Here is a 24,332-nt window from a genome sequence, read left to right as displayed (position 1 = left end):
CCATGTCTCTACTAAAAATACAAAAAATTACCGGGGCACAGTGGCACATGCCTATAGTCCCAGCTACTCAGGGGGCTGAGGCAGGAGAATCACTTGAACCTGGGAGGTGGAAGTTGCAGTGAGCCAAGATTATGCCACTGCACTCCAGCCTGGGCAACAGAGTGAGACTCCATCTCAAAAAATTTTTTTTTAAAAATTTAAGTTCCTGGTTTTCAGCCCAAGCATTAGAATTCCAAGGGTTAGCACCAAAAAGAAAAGAAAAGGCAGACCTAAGAGGCTCAAAGCTCATGATATGAAAGAAAAAGCATCATGTAATTATTAATGGATGGAATATAGAGCAGGTACATTTTGTGTCTTCAGTCCAGCAGCTCAAGCTAGCATAACTAAAGGTTGCCAAACAGTGGTTCTTTAGGGACCGCTTTAAAGAAAAGACAAGAATGATTAGTGACAAGGATCTCAAACCAGCATCTCTGTGGGACTAGGCACGTGATATAAATGAGTGAAATGGGTTCAGCGCTAGACAGTAGGGAGTGGTGGGGACTGTGGCAAATTGGAGAGCACTGGTGTATGTGTGTGTGTGTGTGTTATGGTGTCCTCTTGCCCTCCCAGTGAATTCTGGGAGAGAGTGTTAAAAGTGAAAGTAGAGGATATTAATAGTCTGGGAAGCAGGAATGGGGAACTGGCTGGAGATGAACAGTGGGTGTGATAGGTGAGCAGAGGGAGGCAGGTTACTGAGCAGAGAGAAAGTCAAGTGAAGAAATGAGTTTTCATCAACTCTCAGGCCTTCCCTTGCAGCCTCTTTTCCCTTTATCTGGATCATTTCAGAAGTTCTGGGGGGAGTTTTTTAATTAAAATGTTTAAAGAAAGTGGGATTACACAGGTGATTTTTACTGTTTATGCTTTTCTGATATTTTTAAAGTAAGAGCCTTTAAAAAAAAAAATGAGAAGAAGTGAGGCAGCTCTGTACCAACAGAGAAAGGTGAGTGGAGGACCACCAGGATCACCGTCTGGGGCAGCACAGGGTTCAGGGTCTGAGTGAAGAGAATCAGTCTGGAAGGCAAATTCTGGGTCCAAGTTACAGCAGTCTGGGGAAAATGCAGCCAGGCCAGGGCCCCAAGGTACAGACAGACAGGGTGAGTCCAACAGCTGAGTGTTCACATCCCCCAGGAAGACAGGAGCTTGGTCCTGCCCTCAATAGTTTAGGACAACCCATAAATCCAGCCAGAGGACGCAGTGGGGTTTCATTTCAGCACAGCCCCTGGACCCCTGGGGAAGGGCCCATCAACAACAAAGGGGCCTACAGGCTAAGAAGGGCCCCCGGGTCCTCGGCAGCCTCCTAGAGCAAGTTTCTGCAACAGGAGTCAAGGCATTATTTCATTCACTCAAAAAACATCCACTGAACCTCTACAAATAGCATTATGGTCATGTCTATTGAGGGATACTCATTTGTCAGCCACTTTGCTAAGTGCTCTCCATAAATTCACTCATTCGTTTATTCCTCACTACTCTGTGATGGAGTATAATGGGTACTGCAATTTCCATTTTACAGAAGGAGAAACTGAGGCATGGGTTGGATAAATAACTTGCCAAGGTTACACAGCTGAGATTTCTAGCCTCAGAATCCATACTGTTATTACACTTCACCACCTTTCTGTACTAGACACAGATGAAAGGGTTTGAAATGGACAGACGTGGATACATCATAGCATGATGAGGCTACAGCAGGGGTGCATATGCTGTGGGAACTCAGCTGGGGCTACTGGGTCTGGGGAAAGTGGGGGAATCTGGCAAGGCTTACTGACCAAGGGCATCTGATCAGTATGTCTGAAACCTGAAGACCACCTAGGGATGAGCCAGGTTTGGAAGGGGCTGGAAGGGTGTTTTAGGTAAAGGAACAATGAGTGCAGAGCCCCAGAGGGGAGAGAGCACATAGCACCCATGGGGAACTGAGAGCCACCCATAGCTCAAGCACACACACAGTTTGACAGGGAGAAGCCAGAGAAGGCAGTGAAACCCAGTCACAAGTAACCTCATTAAGACGTTTAGACTCTATCCTGGGAGCACTTGGGAGTTATTGAATGATCTGTAGCAGAGGAGGGGAGTGGCATGATCAGAGCTAGCTTTAGGAAGGATGGCGCCTGCAGTGAGGTGGGCCGTCAGATTGAGGGGGCCAAGAGTGGAGGCAGAGAGACCAACAGAGGCTCCTGTGAGTTCCCAGGAAGAGAGGATGTGGCCCAAACTAGGGTAATATCAAAGGGAATGGAGGGAAATGGAAGATTCAAGAAACGTAGGACAGGGGGTGTTGATGGATATTCTCAACAAGACAGAAGTGCTGAGCTGAGGACAGACTGGCACCTTCAGGAGCCTCGGGTCTCAAGGGCTGAAATGACAGGCAAATTGGAGGATCCTAGTGTTTAACCAAGCAAGCCATCCAATCAGAATGTCCGAGTTCGAATCGTAGCTTCTCCACCAGTCACTAGCTTGAACAAGTCACTGTAAATTCTGTGTGCCTCAGTTTCTTCAACTGCACAGTGGGGATAATGTACAACCAGGTTGCATATCATAAGTGCTCAGTAAGTAGAAGCTAAATCTTTATTCTAGAAAATGAGGGCAGGGGACTGGCTCATTTGTCACTGACCCCGGGAGAGAAAGGCTTGGACTTAAATCACCTGGAATGCAGTGGCCAGGGGACAGCTCTTCTAAACCACTTCCTTTGGGCAGGGAGGGCGCTGAGCCCTGAGAGAGAGCAGCAGTGGGTTTCCCTTGCATAGTTTTCAGTCATGACACCGTAGACAAACCAGATCAATATTGTACCAATGTTAGATTCTTAGTTTTGACAAAGGTACCATGGCTGTGTAAGCTGTTATGATGAGCGGCATTCTTAGAGACAAGGTAGGTGGGTGATTACCTTTCACACCTGAAAAGTTCACTCTAGCTATAGGTGAATCTTCTCTGGGGAAATGCTACTTCTAATCACAAATAAGCTATAAGGATTTCCTATGAAAAACTAAATTTCAGTGGCTTGACTGTTCCTCTAATTAGTCCTGTCTGCTGTTTGGTTGCTGTCTTGCCAATGAGTATTTTATCACCAAGATTTCCTTGCTCACTCTTATTTGTACCTTCTACAAGATAAATCTAAACTTCATCTTTTTTTCCACTAAAGCTACCTTTTTTTCCCTTTCCAATTCCAGATCCTCATTTTCTTAACAATAAAGAAATGTCTGATGTTACCTTTCTGGTAGAAGGAAGACCATTTTATGCTCACAAAGTGCTGTTATTTACAGCCTCTCCAAGGTATGTATCATCGGTTTTGAAAGCAGCTGCATTATGACTTTGGCTGTTGCTATCACTATTTTTTGAAGTCATTTTTGGTGGTCTCTTTACCAAACCGGCAGATCATCTTAACAAAATCAAGAATTCAAGAGCACAGGGAAGCTGCTAGCATAAACAGCCTAGAACAAGGCGCCTTCTCCTCTGGGCAAATAAAGGAGGCAGGGGGAGCCGAGTTTGGGAGCAGAGCATGGATTTAGATTTTGGCTCCCTCGGCTAGGCGGCCTTGAGCAGTGAACAACCTGAGACCCCACACACAGGAGCCTTGAGGCTGCCACTCTCCAAATGTCAGGGAACAGACTTTGGCATAAGTCACTGAAATACACAGGTCCTGACTTTACTTTTCCCTAACTGTGGAGTTAACAGACAGTAGTATCATGTAGTAATAGGAAGAACTGCTCACCCTTTCTGCTAGCTCTGCAACTGCCTTTCTTCTCCTTTTGAGTAGAGATTGGGTTGACAGTTTAGAACCATATTGTCCAGAGACCTGAACAGGGAGGAGTGAGGCTGGGGCAGAGGAGAGATTGATGCTGAAATGAGGAGGCAGCAGGAGAGAATGATGCCGAAATGAAGAATAGCAAGAGTCCCAGCTGGGTGGTGAGCAGGGGGTACCTGCGTTGGGTAAGGACACCGGGAACCCGGAAACGGAACTCCCCTCCAGGAAATTTGCTAAGAGAATGTGTGTGACTAGCACTCCCTGCATTTCTAAAAGCATCCAGGAATCTCCAGTCCGCCCACCAAAACCAAACACAAACCCCAGATGTCTGCTTTGCCACCACAAGAAAAATATGTTTTCCCTTACATAGTTTTCAGTCATGACACCGTAGACAAACCAGATCAATATTGTACCAATGTTAGATTCTTAGTTTTGACAAAGGTACCATGGCTGTGTAAGCTGTTAACATTAGGGAAAGCTGGGTGAGGGGTAAACAGGGACTCTCTATATTATCTTTGCAACTCTTCTGTAAATCTATAATTTCAAAAATGAGTTTAAAAAAACAGATACGTATCAGCTTATTATTAAACATATTATCTGTGTGTTCCATTGATAAGATCTCTACCCACAAAGAGCTTTTAGTTTAGTTGATGGGCAGGAAAGTGCATTGAAAATCCAAGACAGAAAATCACCCATAAGGGAGATGAGTAGGTAGTCAACAAACATTGATTAAATATCTATGATGTGTCAGGTTCATACTGGGACAGGATGTGGAGATATAGCAGAGACAGAAACCACTGAAGTCCCTGCCCTCGTGGAGCAAAGCGTGTTCCATGGGCACCAGAGGGGAGGGAGTGAAGCCGTAGCCCTAGGCTTAGGAGAGATGCCATAAAGGTGGCGGCCACGTGACAGGCCCTGAAAGAGGGACGGGGTTTAACAAGCACTCATTCTTTTCCAATCACCAGTTGGAGAATGAATGTAATTGTTCGAAACAGCGTTTTTTAACTTTAGAGTTTTAACTTCAAATTAGATTACGGTATAATAGGAGGGTTTAAATTAAGAAATGTAAGGATATACCACTGCTATATTTCAGAGTTGCAGGGGAAGAAACAAAGTCTTTCTATTGTCAGGAGAGCTGAGTTTTTTGTTTGTTTGTTTGTTTTCTGTTTTTGTTTTTTATTTTTGCGAGCCATGGATTTGTGTGTGAGTCCTTTTTATCTCTTTTTTATGTCCTTGTTCAGGTTCAAAGCACTCCTCTCCAGCAAGCCAACAAATGACAGCACCTGCATAGAGATCGGTTATGTGAAATACTCCATCTTTCAGGTGAGCCCTGGTGCAGCCTGGACTCTGTGCTGGTGGGCATGGGGCACAGGTGGTTGCTTCAGATCCTCAGCCTGAGGATTGGCCACTTGGAGAAGTCCTTAGAGTGAGCTGTCAGTCTCCTGAACTCCTGGCCCCTGCTCACAGTGCCCCTTCCGTTTCCATCCATTCATCCCTGCAGCATTAACTGAGTGCCTGCTATGCCTGACACTGTGCGAAGGGCTGGGGACACAAGGATAAAGGATGTCCTCTCCTGGGGACTCAGAGTCTGGGGAGGGAGGGCGGTGACTGAGTAATTCGTCAATTACAGTATACAGTAGGGTACTCTAGAGGAGTGAGACAATGTGCTGCAGCAACTCAGACCAAGGGAAATAAAGACAACCTCCTGGATGAGGTCTTATGAGTCAAAACATCTAAGGCTGAGAAGTTGGTGAGCCACAGGAAAGATAGGGCTCAAGAAAGCTGGTTAGAACATTCCAGGCAAAGAGAACAGCATGTGTGAAGTCCCAAAACTTTGGTTGAGCCCAGCGTCATCAGGAGCTGCTGTGCTTTTAGGGAATTTGTATCATTTTAGCATCAGTCTAAATCTACCCCAATTAGGAAAGGAAGGCTTCTTCGTCCAAGGCCAGATGACATGACCATGTCTCCTTCTGTCTGGGGGGAGTTCGTGCCATGAACGATGAGTTTTGGTTTATGTGGTTTTTCTGAGGGGCACCGCAGCTTTTTCCTCTTTTCCACCTTCCTTCAGTTATGCCTGATTCATAAATCTTGCCCTGCAACAATGTTCTTGCAGCTAAGAGAAATTCACTCACTCCGCAGCCAGCTTTGCCGCTGTATTTCTACAGCTCCAAGACCCTCCAGGCACATGAAGGCTGTGTAGGCCCCTGGGTCCCACCAGGCTGTCTTCCCACCTTCCAGGGTTTGTAAGACAATGTGGGTGACCTGGGGATAGAGTTTATAGAATGCTGACAGGCAGTTGTTTTTTTTTTTGTTTTTTTTTTTTTTTTTTTTTTTTTTTGAGACGGAGTCTCGCTCTGTCGCCCAGACTGGAGTGCAGTGGCCAGATCTCAGCTCACTGCAAGCTCCGCCTCCCGGGTTTACGCTATTCTCCTGCCTCAGCCTCCCAAGTAGCTGGGACTACAGGCGCCAGCCACCTCGCCCGGCTAGTTTTTTGTATTTTTTAGTAGAGACGGGGTTTCACCGTGTTAGCCAGGATGGTCTCGATCTCCTGACCTCGTGATCTGCCCGTCTCGGCCTCCCAAAGTGCTGGGATTACAGGCTTGAGCCACCGCGCCCGGCAAGGCAGTTGTTTCTCCTCCAGTTCAATTCAGGAAGGATAGCCCTGGAAAGAGTACCAAGTGGGTAAGACTCAGGCTGGCCATTGAGTTCTAAGAGGGTCGATGAGACAATTCATGCCATTCATTATCACCTCCATGTCCCAGGTTCTTGCAGAGACCAAGTAGGACAACATGAGAAAACCTTCAACTTCACATCTGCTGCATCATGGCAATTTTTAAGTGGGTTGTTGTAGTTCTAAGCCATAACCGATAAACCACTTCCCCACTAAGCGTAAGACTCTATAGAATAGGTTCCTTTGGACTAGGAGTTGGAGAAAGGATGAAAGAAATTTCCAGGCCAGGTGCGGTGGCTCATGCCTGTAATCCAAGCATTTTGGGAAGCCAGTGTGGGCTGAGATGGGAGGATCACTTAAGCCCAGGAGTTCAAGACCAGCCTGAGCAACATGGCAAAACCCTGTCTATTAAAAATACAAAAATTAGCTGGGGGTGGTCACACACACACCTGTACTCCCAGTTACTCAGGAGGCTGAGGCTGGAGAATCACTTAAGCCTGAGAGGTCAAGGCACAGTGAGCCATAATCGTGCCACTGCACTCCAGCCTGAGCAACAGAACAAGACCCTATCTTTAAAAAAAAAAAAAAAAAAAAAGTTTCCAAAGATAAGATAAGCCTGGGTGAGCTGTCCTCCTGAGGTCAGGAAAGTAGTGAGGAGGCTGGAGCCCCAAGGTGGGCCTGAGGAGTTGGCATACTCCAGACATCCAAGTGCCCATGTCCCCTCACCCTAGGCCCTCCGCACCATTTTCTACTGAGAGCAAAGTGGTCACAGCCCTTTCCTGAATGGCAGCTGTTGGGTTGGAAAGCTGGGTTCCATGCAGCCGTGGCTTTGCTTTGGAGGGTGATGAGGAAATGTTTGTGGAACCATGAGTAGTGAAGCATTGATCTGTGCTTACATGTGTTATCTGGAATGTTATTCCCTTTTTTTTTTTTTTGAGAGGGAGAGAGAGGGTCTGGCTCTGTGGCCCAGGCTGGTGTGTAGTGGCACAATCTTGGCTCATGGCAACCTCCACCTCCTGGGTTCAAGCCATCCTCCCACCTCAGCCTCCTGAGTAGCTGGGACTACAGAAATATTTCATCACACCCAGCTAATTTTTGTACTTTTTATAGAGATGAGGTTTTGCCATGTTGCCCAGGCTGGTCTCGAACTCCTGAGCTCAACCAATTCCCCCACTTTGGTTGGCCTCCCAAAGTGCTAGGATTACAAGCATGAGCTACTGCGCCTGGCATTATCCCCATTTTTATAGATGAAGAAACTGAGGCCCCGAGAAGCTAAATGATGTGCCCAAAGTCTTAGTTCTAGTTAGAGATAGAGCCAGGATTTGAACCCAGCCTGCCTGGTAGCAAAGCATGGGGACATGTTCTAGAATACCCATTCTAAATGGGAATGTGCTGAGAGTAAGAACAGTTCTCAGGTCTTGAGCACTGTGTGTAAGGCTCGAAGCCAGTGGTTCTGAACCTCAGAGGCACACTAGAATCCCCTGGGAGCTTTGACAATTCCCAATGCCCAGGCCATACATCAGACCAATTAAATCAGAATCTAGGGGTGGGGCCCAGGCATCAGCATTTTGAGGTCTCCCCCACCTCCTCCCAGTATCCCAAAGTGCAACCAAGTTGGAGAACCTGTGCTCTCAGTTACAGCATTTCTTACACATTAGCAGCTCTCAGAATACCTGGAGAAAGGTGGGGTGCTTGTTAAAACACAGAGAATGTCTTAAAATGCAGATTCCTGGACCCCACCCCCAAACAAAGCTTCTGATTCTGCAGGCGTGAAAATTCACATTTTAACCTTTAGTTTCGGGGGCACATGCGCAAGTTCGTTAGATAAATTGTGTGTCATGGGGGTTTGGTGTTCCGATCATTTTGTCACCCAGGTAATAAGTATAGCACCCTCCTCCCACCCTCTACCTTTGAGCAGGCCCTGGTGGCTATTGTTCCCTTCTTTGTGTCCATGTGTACTCAATGTTTGGCCCCCACTTATAAGTGAGAACATGGATGCAGTACATGGATGAAGCTGGATTACAGGCATGAGATGGATAAGTTCAGGTCTCCAGCTCCATCCATGTTGTCACCAAGGACATGATCTCATTCTTTATGGCTGCATAATATTCCATGGTGCATATGCACCACGTCAGGATTCACTTTTTTTTTTTTTTTTTTTTGAGAAGAGTTTTGCTCTTATTGCCCAGGCTGGAGTGCAATGGCGTGATCTCAGCTCACTGCAACCTCCGCCTTCCGGGTTCAGGCGATTCTCCTGCCTCAGCCTCCTGAGTAGCTGGGATAACAAGCGCCTGCCACCACGCCTGACTAATTCTTTTTTGTATTTTTAGGAGAGATGGGGTTTCTCCATGCTGGCCAGGCTGGTCTCAAACTCCTGACCTCAGGTGATCCGCCCGCCTCGGCCTCCCAAAGTGCTGGGATTACAGGCGTGAGCCACTGCGCCCAGCCCAGAATTCACATTTCTAACACGAACCCAGGTGCTTCTGCTGCTGCTCTGGGACCTGTCTCTGAGAACCACTGCTGCCCCTCATTCATTTCATCCTTCCAGCTGCCCTGCGAGGAAGCCATAATCCCCACCTTACAGATGAGGGCACGCACTCAGAGAGGCGGAGTAAGCGGCCCAGGTTCCCACTGCTGCTTCTAGCAGAGCTGAGGTTCAAACCCAGGCCTGGCTGACTCCCAGACCTGTTCTCTTAACTTCCTCCCTTCTATGGGCACCTGGGGCCCCCGCTAAACTCACCCAGCCCTGAGGAAAGAATCTTCCAGCCCATTCGTCTGGAGCATGAGCTGGAAGCTGGAAAATGTGTGCTCCCCCAGTGCTCATGAAGGGGGAAGCTTACACTGTGAAGCCTGGGACTAACTGGGGAGGTTCCTGTAATAAGAATTTGGCTCATAGTAGGCACTCAATAAATGTTTGCCAAGCAGCCCCACCGAACAAGACCTCCATGGGAAAAGGCAGTCCCTGGAGGAATCCCGGGGCCTGTAATTGCTTTTGACTGGGGAAGGTTTCCTGGCCACCTTAGACTCACATTACTGTAATGGGAAGGGAAGATTTAACAGGCCCCGGGGACTTTTCCATGTTCCCCATAAAAGAAGAAAAGCCTGATTTGTGGCTTGAAATAGGCCAAGGAGGGCTGAATACGACCCAGCAGGAGGCTCCCAGGGGGCCGGCTCACTTCAGTCCATGCTGACAGAAGAATTTGAGTAAATGAGCCTGCTTCGGGTCTCCTCCCCCAAGTCTGTTTAACATCACACGCCGGCGGCAGGGGCCGGACGCAGCTGAGGCTGCACCTGGAAGTGGGGGCCTCCGCGAGGCTGTGGGTGCCATTTGAATCCCTGCTTCATGCAGGTTGGCAACTGCCAAGAAAAACAACTCCACGAACAGGCCCGCCGGCCTAATAAGCGTTCGTTTCACCCCCTTGCAGAAAGGCTTGTGCCGGCAGAGTTTGAAGGAGCCCGGGCCAGCCCAATTTAAATGGCATTGGCCCCGGGATCTCCGTCCACTAAGGAGCAGTATTTCAAGTCAGCAGCCCCACCTGGACTACCTGAGAACGTGTGCTAGAGAAATGCTCTGTAAATGTTCAGGGCGGTCATTATTATGGCTCTTATTGTTATTCGTTTAGCCTTTATAAATGGAAACTGCTAGGTGAATAAATTGATTTTAATAAGGCCCAATTCCAACATTTGCTGACTTGGTATTTTAAATGCTTATGACCCATCAGGGTGGGAGAGGGGAGAGTAAACAATGCTGTGTTATTTCACAAATCCTCAGGTGCCACCACCATCTCTGCGACAAGCAGATGGTCCCAAGAGCCCAAAGTCGGTAGGTGGGAGAGTCAAACACAGAGAGGCGAGGATTCGTGTTTACGGGCAGGGTGTGCACACTGTAGGCTGTTTGCTTGCTGTGTGCCAGGCCCTAGGATACAGCGATGGGCAAGACCTGGTTGTGCCCTCAGACTCCAGTGAGAAACAACACTGCAATCGAGGATGATGCATGATTGCCTGATGTGACCTGCGGTGGGGGTGGAGATCTGAGGAGCCGCTCCACTGCAGATGACCACTGACTAGATCCAGAAGGAGCAGGCAGAGCTCAGTGGACAGAAGAAGGGGAGGGCATCCTAGCAGAGGGAACAGTGTGGGCAAAAGCACGGGACTAGAAGAGAGGGTGGGAGGTTCTGATGCAGGCAAGCGGTTGAGTGGTCCGAGCATAAAAGGCAACTTTTGGCCGGGCATAGTGACTCACACATGTAATCCCAGTGCTTTGGAAGGCCCAAGGCAGGTTGATCACTTGAGCTCAAGAGTTCAAGACTAGCCTGGGCAACACAGCAAAATCCCGTCTCTACAAAAAATACAAAAATTAGCCATGTGTGGTGGTGCACACCTGTAGTCCCAGCTACTCAGGAGGCTGAAGTGGAAGGATCGCTTGAGCCTGGGAGGCAGAGGTTGCAGTGAGCTATGATCGCACCACTGCACTCCAGCCTGGGTGACAGAGTGAGACCCTGTCTCAAATTAAAAATAAATTAATTAAAATATTAGCCAGGCACGGTGGTGCGTGCCTGTCGTCCTAGCTACTTGGGAGGCTGAGGTGGGGGGATTGCTTGAGCGCAGAAGTTTGAGCTTACAGTGAGCTGTGACCACACCTCTGCACTCCAGCCTGAGTAACAGAATGAGACTCTGTCTAAAATAATGATAAATAAGAATTTCAATAAAGCTGTAAACAGTATTTTAAAAATAACTTAAACACACATGCAAAAAGCAGTCTGAGGCCAGTCGCAAAGGCTTTCAGATGGCCTGGGTGAGAACAAAGCAGCATGTAGCAGAAACAAAGGACAAGATGTTTCAGTCTCAGAGAAGATTAAAGAGCTGACATTTGCAGAGGGCTTGCTGTGTGCCAGGCCCCTGCTAGGCCTGTACTGTGCAGTGACTCGTTTAGTCTTCATCACAATTCCATGAGGAAGGTAACATTATCCCCACTCCACAGATAGGAAACTGAGACACACAGAGCCTAACTTAATTCAGGTCCCGCAGCTTTTAAGTGGCAGAGCCAGATCAGAAACTGAGGGAGCCCAACTCCAGGCTCATTGCACTTAGTCGGTGTCCTATATTGGTCACAGACTGTCAGCCTGAAGGGACCATCGAGGACAGCCCAGTCTAGGCTCATTTTACAAGTACCCCAAAAAGGGAGGAAACCAGTCTAGATTTCACCCACACAGCTGCCTGAGAGCCAGGGAGGTAAAGTGAGTTTGTCAAGCATGCAGGTAGAAGACAATAGGGGCCAGGCGTGGTGGCTCACACCTGTAATTCTAGCACTTTGGGAGGCCGAGGTGGGTGGATTGCCTGAGCTCAGTAGTTCAAGACCAGCCTGGGCAACAGAGTGAAACCTGGTCTCTACTAAAATACAAAAAACTAGCCGGGCATGGTGGCGTGCACCTGTAGTCCTAGCTACTTGGGAGGCTGAGGCAGGAGAACTGCTTGAACCCAGGAGGTGGAGGTTGCAGTGAGCCGAGATTGCACCACTGCACTCCAGCCTGGGCAACAGAACAAGACTCCATCTCCCCCCACCCCCAACATACACACGCAAAGACAATAGGAAGTGAAGGAGACTGGGACTGGGACAAACCACCTAAAAAATTAACACCCAGTTGTCGTAGGAGATAAGATAGCAAAGTCAGATACATCCATGGGCCCCATTCCATTCAAGGGACACCAGTTTGCAAAGCTCTGGAAACTTTGCCTGCTATTTGGGCATCACATGAATAAAGAACATCCGGGCTAGGGCCATTGACATCATCAGTGATACACAGAAACCCTGGACCCCTCATGGCTTTGCCTTGGGGCTCGGCACATTGTAATAAGGAGCAGATGGCCCTGTGGCATCCCAGAGTCACCTTCTGGGACTTCAACAGGTGGCTTTGAGTCAAACTGGGCCATGTTAGCAGGGAACAACCCTCTGGTGCAGGCTCTTCAAGCCACACCACGTGTGCAGCAGTTCCGCGCAGCATAACTGGGGTGGGAGATGGGAGAGGAACCCGTGATTATCAGGCATACATGGAAAAGCTGTCATGAGGAGCAGTAGCCTAGGGTTGTTTAGTTTGGTCTTGGGGGTGGGCATGGAACTGGGGGTGGGAAACCATATGGAGGCAAGTTTCAACATGGTATCAAACTATCTGACTGATGAAACTGTTCAAAACGGACAGTCTTCTCCCCTTAAAGTAGTGAGCTCTTGGTCACTGGTGACATGGAAATGGGCAACCATTTGGAATGGGTGTCCTAGAGGTCTCAGGAACTAAGCCTGAGCTGGGACATCCACCGAATGGTTTTAAGATGATGTGTCTTTGCCATTGACCCTGTTCTCTGTGCTTTCTTCCAGCTGGTTATGCAGTATCTCTACTACGGTGGCCCAGAGTCACTGCTCATTAAAAACAATGAGATCATGGAGGTAAGGGATCCATCATGGTGGTGGCTGTCACAAGTCCCTTGGGTGAGTGGCACCTCTGTAAACTTGGGTCGCCAGCGTGCAGGGAAGTGTCTGGAAGGACCCGCGTTAGGTTTTCATTTGGATGAAGACTTGGGGCTCTTGTTCCATCCTGACTCCTCAGTCCTCCCAGACAGGAAGGGCTTCTCATCAGAGACCTTCCCTGGCAGGCTGGGGTGCTAGTGCACTTGCTTGCCCGACTGCTTTCAGTAGCCACTGAGTGAAACCCAATTTTAACTGGCATTGGTGGTAGCGGGGCAGGGAAGGGAAGGAATTTGATGAAAAGTCTGAGGCTACAGCTGATGCTCTAATAGTGATATCATCAGGAAATATCCTAGATGACGTCTTCTCCCTTGTCAGTTATAAAAATATTATATCCCCTAAAAACATCCCTCATCACAACACTGTCTGTTCTTCCAAGATGCAGAAGTGGAGGGCAGATTACAATCTCCTCCGGGCTTTCCTCAGACTGAGCATCCCACAGTCAGGCAGCTCACACCTGCTTCCTTCACTCTCCCCCGCCCCCTGTCCACCTCTTGTAATTCGACTAGCTCTAGCCCCGCCTATCCAGGAGCCTTGTTTCTGCCTGATTTTGTCCAAAGCCAAGATTTTCTCCTGTTCCTTGCCAAAAGTAGAAATCTTGTTCATTTTCCTAATCGAAACTGGGAACTTTGAACCAGAAGCCAAAAATCACCCCCAATTAATCCTCAGCAAAGAGAGCTAGGATCACGGTCAGTTGTCTGACGTCCAGGGTGCCTGGCTCACATCCAGGTGCCTGGCTGACGAGAGATGTCAGGACACAATCAACTGTTCAAGAGCAGACCTCACACAGTGGTTACAACACGGATGCTGTGCCAGACTTGTCTAAATCCAGGCTTTAGAGCTTCTGAGCTGTGTGACTGTGGACAAGTTATTTAACCTCAAATCCTCAGCTTCCTCGCCTGTAAAATGGGGATAACTATCTACCTCATTGGGTTTTTCAGAGGATCTTAAATAATTGTTAAGGTGCTTAGAACAATGCCTGGCACATAGTGATTGTGATTAGGACTATGTATTCACTGCAGGCCCACTTGTCCTTTCTTCTTACTCTGTGAAACCTCCCGTGGTAACTCTCTCCCCACCCAAACACGCACAAATGCAGACACACATGGACACACAGTGACTCTCTTGTCTCTCTGGACTACTCCTCTGATGGTTTTAGTCTCAAGGATGTGGGCTCGTTTGTAAACAAAAGTGCAGTGGTGTTTACAACTAATTTTTTTTTTTTTAACACAGTCTCACTCTGCCCCCAGGCTGGAGTGCAGTAGTGCAATTTTGGCTCACTGCAACCTCCGCCTCCTGGGTTCACGCCATTCTCCTGCCTCAGCCTCCCGAGTAGCTGGGATTACAGGCACCTGCCACCATGCCCAGATAATTTTTTGTGTTTTTAGTAGAGACGGGGTTTCACTATGTTGGCCAGATGGTCTCGAACTCCTGACCTCAGCCTCCCAAAGTGTTGGGATTACAGGCGTGAGCCACTGCACCCGGCTGTTTACAACAAATTGATCACAACCAGTTATGAATTTCTGTGTTCCTTCTCCACTCCCACTGCTTCATTTGTCTAGCCTTAACAAAAATAAAAATAAATAAAAATAATTTTAACTAAAAATAAGGAATATACATTTAAATCATTTCAATCATACAGAAGGGTTTTGAATACAAAGCAGCTGCCCGGGCCCACCCTGCCCTCCCTCCAGTCCCTGTTCCCAAAACCAGTCCTTTGAACTCTTGCTCTTAGCTCTTCCATCCCCTCCCCAAAGCCTGTCGTTCTCTCAACACACATCTGTTGAGCATCTCCCAGGCCGGCACTGTACTCTGGGCCAGGTTATAGCAGTGATGAAAACTGACACGGATCCCTGCCCTCCTGGACTCTAGTGAGGGAGGCAGCCATGACGTCACACCTGGTGTGCTGTGACTGTGAGGAGTGAGACAGGGCAAGGAGGAAAGGAGGATAGATGGGGTAGAGGGAGGCTCCTCTGAGGAGGTGACATCTGAGTGGAGACCCAGCCAACAGAGGGAGTGAGCCACCTCGGTATCCAGCTTGCTGATAATACCCTGATTTTCACCCTTGTTTCTGGACATAACAATTTTGGGCATTTTGGGTTGACCTCCTGCTGTGGTGGGTATGAATTGAGTTTGTTTAGTCCTCCCCTCCTCCCCCATCTTCCCCCACGACGGAATCCTATCTTTGTCCTCTTCCTCTAATGTTACCTTTGTGCATCATTTTCTGTCCCCCACCCTTGACGCTGCTGTGGAAGATGAGGATAAGACTGTCTTACCACTGTGGTTCCTTACTGTTACCTCCTTTCCATCCACCTCCCAGCCTCTAACAGACTCTTTTTGTTGTTTTTAGCTTCTGTCTGCTGCTAAGTTTTTCCAGCTGGAGGCTTTGCAGCGACACTGTGAGATCATCTGTGCGAAAAGCATCAATACCGACAACTGTGTGGATATTTACAACCATGCCAAGGTAATCAATCTCATTATTGCACAGTGCGCACACAGGAGCGCTGAAGCCGTGGAGGCTTTTCCTTGGCAAACACAGAGGCAGGGCAGAGAGCGGGTGCTGGGCCAGTTCTCTGAAGGCTAAGCCGCTGGCTTCTGCCAAGATCTGCTTCCTGCTCTAGAAAAGATGCCTTCCACCTCCCCACCCAGAACAAGGAAGGGAGGAGCCCAGAAGTTTCAAAGGCAGAGTTCTCAAACAGTGCTTCGCAAACTCTCGCGTGCATATGACTCATGTCACAGACTCCGGTTCCATAGACTGGGACGGGCCTGTTCAGCTTTTCTGACAAGCTCCCAGGTGATGTCTCTGCTGATGATCTAAGGGACACCTTCTAAGGTTCCAGAACAGAGGTTCTCCAATCCAGCAGCACCAGGGAACTTGTCGGAAAGGTACACTTTCAGGCCGTACCCCAGACCTACTGAATCAGAAACTTGAGGGGGACCCAGCCACCTGTGGCTTTGCATGCCCTCCAGCTGATCCTAATGCGTGCTCAGGGGTGAGAACCGCCCTTCCAGAATTGTTCTCAATGCCAGCTGCACGTTAGAATCACCTGGGGACTACTTAAACTTCCTATGCCTGGGACCCATCACAGACTAATCAGTCAGCCTCTGGGAGTGGAACCTGGAGAAAGGCAGCTTTCAAAGCTTCCCAGATGATGCTCAGATGTGGCCAAGATTGAGAACAGGCTGTAAGCACTGCTGAAGTCTTTGGCGTCTGCTTAATCAGGTGGACCCAACACCTGGCTACGAATTAGAATCACCTGGGGGATATTTCGGGATGCCAGTGTAGTCCCCCATCCCCGACGACCTCAGCAGTATCCCCTCAGGGAGCCCAGAAATCTCTATTTTTAACAAGCTGCTAGAGTGACATCAGCCCTCAAACCAGTCTTCACTCCAGTTTTCAGGAACCACTGATTTCATCCAATTCACTTCATCAGTGGGGAGACTGGGCCCAAGAGAAGTAAAATACTTTGTCCAGGTACCACTGCATTTTGTTCCACGTGCTGAGCACAGGGGGCATTAACAGTTCCAGCAAGAAACAATAAAACCCGTTAAGATGAGGAGTTAGGTTGATTGATTGATTGATTGATTGATTGATTGATGAGATGGAGTTTCACTCTTGTTGCCCAGGCTGAAGTGCAATGGTGCAATCTAGGCTCACTGCAGCCTCCTCCTGGGTTCAAGCAATTCTCCTGCCTCAGCCTCCCAAATAGCTGGGATTACAGGCATTAGCCACCGCACCCAGGCATGAAGAGTTATTTTAGGACTTTACAACAAAATTTTCCTGTTTTATATAACTGGAGCCCAGTACACATGACTCCCATATCACACACAGCTCTGGACAGTAACAGTGCACGTGAATGACGCTCCTAGTGCTTGTTGCGAAAAATCAGATTGCATGTGAGATGCTACTTGCTTAAGACAGCATTCAGTGAGCCCTTTTAATGTGCAGGCACCTGTGCTAAGAGCCTTGTTGCATCTTGTTTTTTAATCTTCACTACAACCCTTTTAGGTAAATGCTACACTAGTCCCATGTCATCATAAGGAGACTGAAGCACAGAGAGGTGAAGTAGCTTGCTTAAGGTCACACAGCTAGTAATGAGATTTCTGTATTATGGTAAAATGTACATAACATAGAATTTGCCACTTTAACCATTTTTAAGTATACAGTTCAGTGGTATTAGGTACATTTGATTGTTGTGCAACCATCACTACCATTCATCTATAGAATTTTTTCATCTTTCCAAACTGATACTATACCCTTTCAACACCAATTCCTCATTCCTCCCCTCCCCCAGGCCCTGGTATTCACCATTCTACTTCCTGTCTCTATGAATTTGACTACTCAAGGGATGTCACATAAGTGGAATCATACAATATGTGTCTTTTTGTGACTGATTTATTTCACTTAGCATAATGTCCTCAAGGTTCATCCATATTGTAGCATGCGTCAGAATTCCTTCTTTAAGGATGAATAATATTTCACTGTATGTTCATGCCATATTTTGTTTATTCATCTATCAATAGACACTGTGGTTGCTTCCACTTTTTGGTTATCGTGAACAATATTGTGTTGCTGTGAACATGGGTGTACAAATATCTGTTCAAATCCCTGCCTTTTTTTTTTTTTTTTTTTTTTTGACACAGAGTCTCGCTCTGTCACTCAGGCTGGAGTACAGTGACATGATCTCGGCTCACTGTAACCTTTGCCTCCCAGGTTCAAGCGATTCTCCTGCCTCAGCCTCCTGAGTAGCTGGGACCACGAGCATGCGCCACCATGCCTGGCTAATTTTTGTATTTTTATTAGAGACAGATGCTCGCCATGTTAGCCACGCTGGTCTTGAACTCCTGACCTCAGGTGATCCACCAGCCTCAGCCTCCCAAAGTGCTGGGATTACAGACGTGAGCCGCCGCGCTTGGCCTCAAATTTGTGCTTTCAGTTATTTGGGGTATATCCCCAGAAGTGTAGCACTGAGACTTTTGAACCCAGATTTGTCTCACTCCAAAGCGTAGGTTCTTAACCCTGTGTTTACTGTCTGGCTTAATAAATGTTGGAAATATTTTCAGTGATCCTTGATACTCAAGATTTTCTGATTGGCTATCAGTAAATCAAAAAGTACAGTCAGTCTACATTGTACACACACACACACACACACACACACACTTGGGTTCTAGTTAAATGCGGATTATGCCAAAATCTGGTTTCTCAGGACACAAGCTTTTTTTTTTTCAATCTTAAACTGATTACTTTGCAGAAGGGAGGTCTCTTTCTCTGCACCAAGGCAGAGAGACTGATTAGCCTTGTGCTCCTCTGCGCTCCTCTGCCCTCCTCCTTGACCACGGTCACTCAAATTGCTCCATGAACTTGACATCCACGGTGGCTTTTCTGTGGCCTACCACCTTGGCGGCGAGGCCTGTTTCACAATCCCATTTTAATCTTTTCAAGTTTGTTGGCAGGCAGCTTCTGTAGCATATCTTGTGATTTAATAATGTCGCCTGATGCAATGTGAGCCCCGGCTGGGAATACAGGCTTAGAACACCTATGGCAGAGAAACTGCCTCTTTCATACATACATATATACATATATATATATACCTACAGACATGCTTTGCAGACAGGGCTTTGGCTTTTACGGACACCAGCTCTGCCTCAGACATCCAGGCCACTACCTGGAGTGTTTCCAAGAGAAATATCTGCCCTTCGTGATAGTCACCTGGAGGGCAGTGCAATGCCAGCCGCCCCCTGCCCTTTCTGTGCACTGCTTCCCCTGTGCTGTGGATGCTGCAGTCTGCTAACAGCCACACACCATGTGGATTCGATGACTGGCAGATTGTGCTGCAAATAGAGGCTAGTTTAGGAAAAAGAGTGGTAAAGAGAGACACCAACACTTAGCATTTGTAACTCCAGGCAATACAGGCGTTTAGATGCTAAGAGCCACGTTCCAAATGTCGACCACAACCTCCACAACGTTACCTCTGTATTACATCTAACCGCTTGAGACAGCTGCAGAATTTTATACAGAGGAGAAACCCATTCCACAAATGCATGGCTTAGCCATCTGTTTTTTCCTAGTAAACCTGTACCAAACTATTCAGTTATGAAAAGAGGCCCTGGAGCTTCTTGTGGCCCTTTCAGCGTGTCTCTTGAGAAGAAGAACAAGCTGGTTCATCAGACTGAATTTCAGCTGTTGTGGTTAAGCTCAACAGTGCATCATGATGGAAAGAACACAGGTTTGGAAACCAAAGGATTTTTTCGCTAGTGTTTATTGAGTAGCCAGTATTTCCTAGGAGCTGTATTCATCAGAATATAATACAATATTCTGAATATAATGTAATATTCAGAATATAATATGAAATTAGAGGAGCCGGGCGCAGTGGCTCACACCTGTAATCCCAGCACTTTGGAAGGCTGAGGTGGGAGGATCACTTAAGGCCAGGAGTTTGAGACCAGCCTGAGCAACATAGTGAAACCCCATCTCTATAAAAAGAAATACAAAAAAAAAAAAAAATTGCTGGGCATGCTGGCGCGCACCTCTAGTCCCAGCTACTCAGAAGGCAGGAGGATCACCTGAGCCCTGGAGGTCAAGGCTGCAGTAAGCAGAGATCACGCCACCATACTCCAGCCTGAGCCACAGGGTGAGGCTCTGTCTGAAAAATAATAATAAAAAAAAAATTAGACATGGTCTCTGCCCTTGAAAAAATTACAGTCTAGGACAAGGGCCAGATAATATTTTCAACTTTCCAGACCACACAGTTGGCTTTGTACCTACTCAATTTTGCAAAAAGCAGCCAAAGAATATGTAAATGAATGGTATGGTATGGCTGTGTTCCAATAAAACTTTATTTATAAAAACAGGTGGTGGGCCATATTTGGCCTTCAGGCCTATAGTTTGCCAACCACTGGTCTTGGGAATGAGAGCTCCAATCCCAGTTCTGTTAGTAATTAGTTGTGTGGAGATAGGCCAGAGGTTGATATACAGTCACCATTCAATAAATACTATCAAATATTATCAATATAGGTATATATTATGCTTTTATTTTCCACTAACATGTGCTGAATGACACTAATCTACAAAGCAAGTGCCAGGTGTGCTGGTGGGGGGTGCTCACTGTGTCCTCAGAATCAGATTGGCAACTCTGAGCCTCAGTTCCCTCACCTGTACCAGGAAGCCTTGTACTCTGTGATTCTAAGAGCAGGATTCATGTTGAAAGAATGAAAAGATTTCTAAGCCAGGTGCAGTGGCTCACACCTGTAATCCCAACACTTTGGGAGGCCCGCCTTGGAGGCTAAGGCAGAAGAATCACTTGAACCCTGGAGGTGGAGGTTGCAGTGAGCCAAGATCATGCCACTGTGCTCCAGCCTGGGCAACAGAGTAAAACTCTGTCTCAAAAAAATAAGAATGAAAGGATTGCTAAGATCTCTCTCAGTTCCAGAGTTCCAGGATTTGTGCATCTATATGGACATTTGTGGGATAACTAGTCCACTCACTGATAAACTTCATCAAGCTTTATAAGCCTCTTGGAGACCACAGAATTACTACATGCATCCCTGTCCTAAATGGCACAGCAGAGCACAATACCCCTGTAGTCCACCCCTTGCTTTTGTAACTTGGAAAACTGAGGCCCAGAGAAGTGATTTGATTGGCACGAGGCTAAGGAATGGAGGAATGGACTCCAGCCCTTTGACAGGATGAGCTGCAAAGTCACACCCCATGGGTGTGTGCTGGGGAATCAGAGACATTCTGCAGCCAGTCTTCCTTAGCAGGTGTGCGCCATTATTAGCTCTGAAGGCATAATCTGAAAGGTGCTTTTCAGAAGCATAACCATCTCCCATTTCCTCTCCATTCTCCACAGTTTCTTGGTGTCACGGAGCTCTCAGCATATTGCGAAGGCTACTTTCTCAAAAACATGATGGTCCTCATTGAAAACGAAGCATTCAAGCAGCTCCTGTATGACAAAAATGGTGAAGGGACCGGCCAGGATGTGCTCCAGGACTTACAGAGGACGTTGGCCATCAGAATTCAGTCCATTCACTTGTCATCTTCCAAAGGTTCCGTGGTTTGAAATGCCCAGTGCAGCGAATGCTTCCCGGGAACCTTCCAGTTCTCCTGCCGCATTGGCTTTACACAAACACAGACAAATTCCACCTGGCACCTGTTTTTGGCTGGGCCAAGGAGCTGCCTCTACTGCTCCCACGTGTTCCTGTTGAAAAACAAAGGACTTTCCACCGGTCTGCAGATCAGATCACCTGGGTCCAGAGCTTAATGGGCAACTGGACACCCAAGTTAACCCCAACCAAAAGCAACCCTAGGACCTTTGAACACCCACTGCCGGGGACCACTGTCCAATGAATGGATTGAGGCCTTTCAAAGGTCACTCAGGTTCCAGGTTGACAGTTGGTGGACTTCACCGTACCGATCCTGAAGAGATTGTATTACACATTGAGGACCTTGGTAGCTGTGCTTCAGCAAACGTCAACCATGGTAGCAAATTGGTGAGGCTGTGACCCGTAATGAGGAAATAATTTGGCAAATTTTTAGGGGTGGGAACTTTTTAAAATGTTCATTTAAAAAAAACAAAAACAAAAACAGGGCAGTCTTGTAGTTTAAAATATATTTCTAAAAGCTTAACAGTTCGTTTTCAACTAAATTGTGTTTAGGGATCTGTGTTTTGAGATTTTTCTTTCTTTTTTTTTTTTTTAAATAGTAAGTCACAGGTCCACACTGTGTAAACATGCATCTGATAAGATACTGCTGATATTCTAAACAAGTTGAAATAATCTTGCCTTAGTGATCATGATTACACAAAAGAGGTGCACTGCCAATAAGTATCTCTAATTCAATAGTTGAAAACAACCTGCATGCTAATCGTGGTTTCGGGGTGAGAATAAAACACCCCCACATAACATGCATTTGCATGGGTCCGAACCTGTGAAATGTTACGTTTGTGCTTCATTTTTGCCAACATAAAAATGTTCCATCATTTCTAGCTAAAACTCCATTTGGTGAAACTAACATATCCATTTCTTTTCCTAGTTATGGATGATTTGGGGATGCTTTTGCAGAAATGTGTTCATAGATGATGCTGAATGGGGGGGAGGGGGGCAGCACGTCAGAGAATTTACTATTAATCCCAGAGTTTTCTCTGTATTCTCAGAAGATGTTAATAGTTTGTTACTAGCCAGAGAGTATGACTATGTTAGATTATTTTTAAAGATGAAACATGTATGATAGGATGGATTCTTTCTGTATTCTGAGAGTGTACAGTATAGATTATAATGAAAGTTTATATCAACAGGGTTTCGTTGGCTCTGCCATATATTATAAGCAAAAGAGATTGGTAAAGTGCCACAGTATTCCAGATAACTTTTCAGTTGCGGCCTTTCTTCTCGTTCTTTAATTTGAAACCTAGATACATGCAGTAAAAACTAGGAGAATGACTTTTACCCTTGGGGACGGCCAAGTTTTGTTGATAAACCTATTTCCTAGCATGCCTTCAGGAAGTTGCGCCAGACCCTAGATTGTGAAGGAGCCACTGTTCTTCTGTTGTACGAGCTCCCTGAACCATTGTTCAGAGGACCAACTAACATCGCTTCATGGGCATGGCCCATGGAGCATCTGGGTGACATCTGTCTACAGTATTGGCTCTTCTGCGAGGCTAATACACAAGGCCTCTCTTCCACATGGTCATTTGCAAACCTCCCCCAGCCCCTACCATCCAATGTGGAAGGAAAACAAGAACTGCCTGAAGAAGAGTCCAAGCTACAGATACACAGCGTGTGCATCGCGGCTGTCACCTTCCTCCTCCCTCTTCTGTATCCTCAGAGATGCTGCGTGGATGTTTCCTTAACCTCAGCTGACTTCCCTGTGAATGTCTTAATGCTAGTTCAGGGCCTCCGGGCATTGATTTGTACAGTGGCAACTCCCAATGGGGCTTCTGTTATCGTTTGTGTGCTTTCTCTGTCATTAAAAGAAATGATTTTCCCAGGCCGTGCACCATGTGTGTGGTTTGAGTGAGCTCTTTATCCCAACAGTTCAAGCCTCAGAACGTCACTCGGTGAAGAGATTGGACAATGTGGTCCCGCAGAAAAAGTCAAGGGAAATGAAGACGCTAGATAAAAGACAAATGTTCCTGTTGCTGGCGGTGTGGCAGCCAAGCCCTAGTGATCTTTTTCACATCAGGCAGAGAAGCTACAGGTGCCACCACCTGGGCCACCGCCATAGCACTGCCTAAGGCAGAGAACTCGCCTGCAGAGGGTGGAGTTCTGGCTGTCACTCGTGTGCCTGGATGACACTTTTTGAGGCTAGGGGGATGAGAAAGACAAGTTATCTCCACATGGTGGGTCCCCACCAAGGGCCAGCGTGAGCTGATGCTAGGGGATGGTGGCAGCATTATGGGATGGGGGTGGGGGTCACGGAGGGACAGGCAGCTCTCTTCCTGGGTGTCATCATTGCTGAGGTCAAACCAAGTCCCCAGGGGCTCTGCTGTGGCTCCTGACCCAGCCTGGGCCCAACCCAGGCATGTGGGCAGATGAATCGCCCTGGCCAATCCACAAAAGCCTACAAGCAGGTCTGGGGAGAGGCCCAGCCAGCCCTGGGAGACCTGGGCCAGTGAGGCCGGGTAGAGAGCTCACATCGCCCCACCTCCTGGAAATGACTGCTCAAGCCCGCTTAGCAATCCAGGTCTGTTCCTTCTATAGGAAGCAACCCAGTGCCAGGGCCAGAACTGTGAGTCAGGCCAGGAAAGCAGAAGGTTGGTTTATTTTTGACTGTGTGTCGCCCTCGGTGTGGCTTCAGGGTGAGTAGGCATTTTTGACTTATTGCTTTTAGGATGCTAAAGTGCATGCTACCCCATTCGCCTTGTACTTGTCTGACAGGTGGCTTTGACATTCAGGCCTCAGCAAAGCCCATGCAGGGGCCCATTAGCATCTTAGGGTGTGGAAGAAAGCGTGGGGCGGGGCGGGGCGGGGTGGGGGGGGGCGCTGCCTGCCACAGGTTCCCTCCGCCCCTTCCATTTGCAATGGGGCACTGGAAGGAGTGTGTACGTGCAGGCGCCCCCAAGAAACACAAGGACCCGACTTAGTTTCTGTGCCCACCCCCATGGCCATTGGTCTTACATATACCATACCTGGATATCATTCATTCTCCTCAAAAGAAGGAGAATCCACTGAAAATGAAGATCAGGATGTGAGCTCCCATCACGGAGATGCCCAGGCAGAAACCGGAAGATGATGCAGTCAGGCATGGGGGCGGGGTTGGAGGAGGAGCTCTAGGACCTCCCCCACCCTGAGATTCTGTGATTCTGCTTTTGTTCTGTGTTCCCCGTTCTGCGATTCTGCTTTTGGATCTCACATTGTTTCTTCCTGTAAAGCCCCAGGCAAAA

At 47.5% G+C, this 24,332-nt stretch overlaps 1 protein-coding gene across 5 annotated transcripts in view; it reads left to right on the top strand.

The window, feature by feature from the left end:
* Nucleotides 1–22,943, top strand: part of ABTB3 (ankyrin repeat and BTB domain containing 3) — a 339,095-nt gene extending 316,152 nt beyond the window's left edge. For all 5 annotated transcript variants that reach the window (XM_011768941.3, XM_011768940.2, XM_011768939.3 and 2 more), the window contains 5 exons: nucleotides 3,192–3,294; nucleotides 5,008–5,089; nucleotides 12,808–12,876; nucleotides 15,305–15,418; nucleotides 20,805–22,943. In XM_011768941.3, coding sequence (XP_011767243.2) covers nucleotides 3,192–3,294; nucleotides 5,008–5,089; nucleotides 12,808–12,876; nucleotides 15,305–15,418; nucleotides 20,805–21,014 — 578 coding nt within the window. In that variant the 3' untranslated portion in view covers nucleotides 21,015–22,943. The remainder of the gene's footprint in view (nucleotides 1–3,191; nucleotides 3,295–5,007; nucleotides 5,090–12,807; nucleotides 12,877–15,304; nucleotides 15,419–20,804) is intronic.
* The last annotated feature ends 1,389 nt before the right edge of the window (nucleotides 22,944–24,332 follow it).

Source organism: Macaca nemestrina, chromosome 10 (genome assembly GCF_043159975.1).
Source record: "Macaca nemestrina isolate mMacNem1 chromosome 10, mMacNem.hap1, whole genome shotgun sequence".
Taxonomy (NCBI): Eukaryota; Metazoa; Chordata; class Mammalia; order Primates; family Cercopithecidae; genus Macaca; species Macaca nemestrina.
The sequence above is the reverse complement of the archived record's forward strand: the minus strand, read 5'-3'. Positions and strand labels throughout refer to the sequence as shown.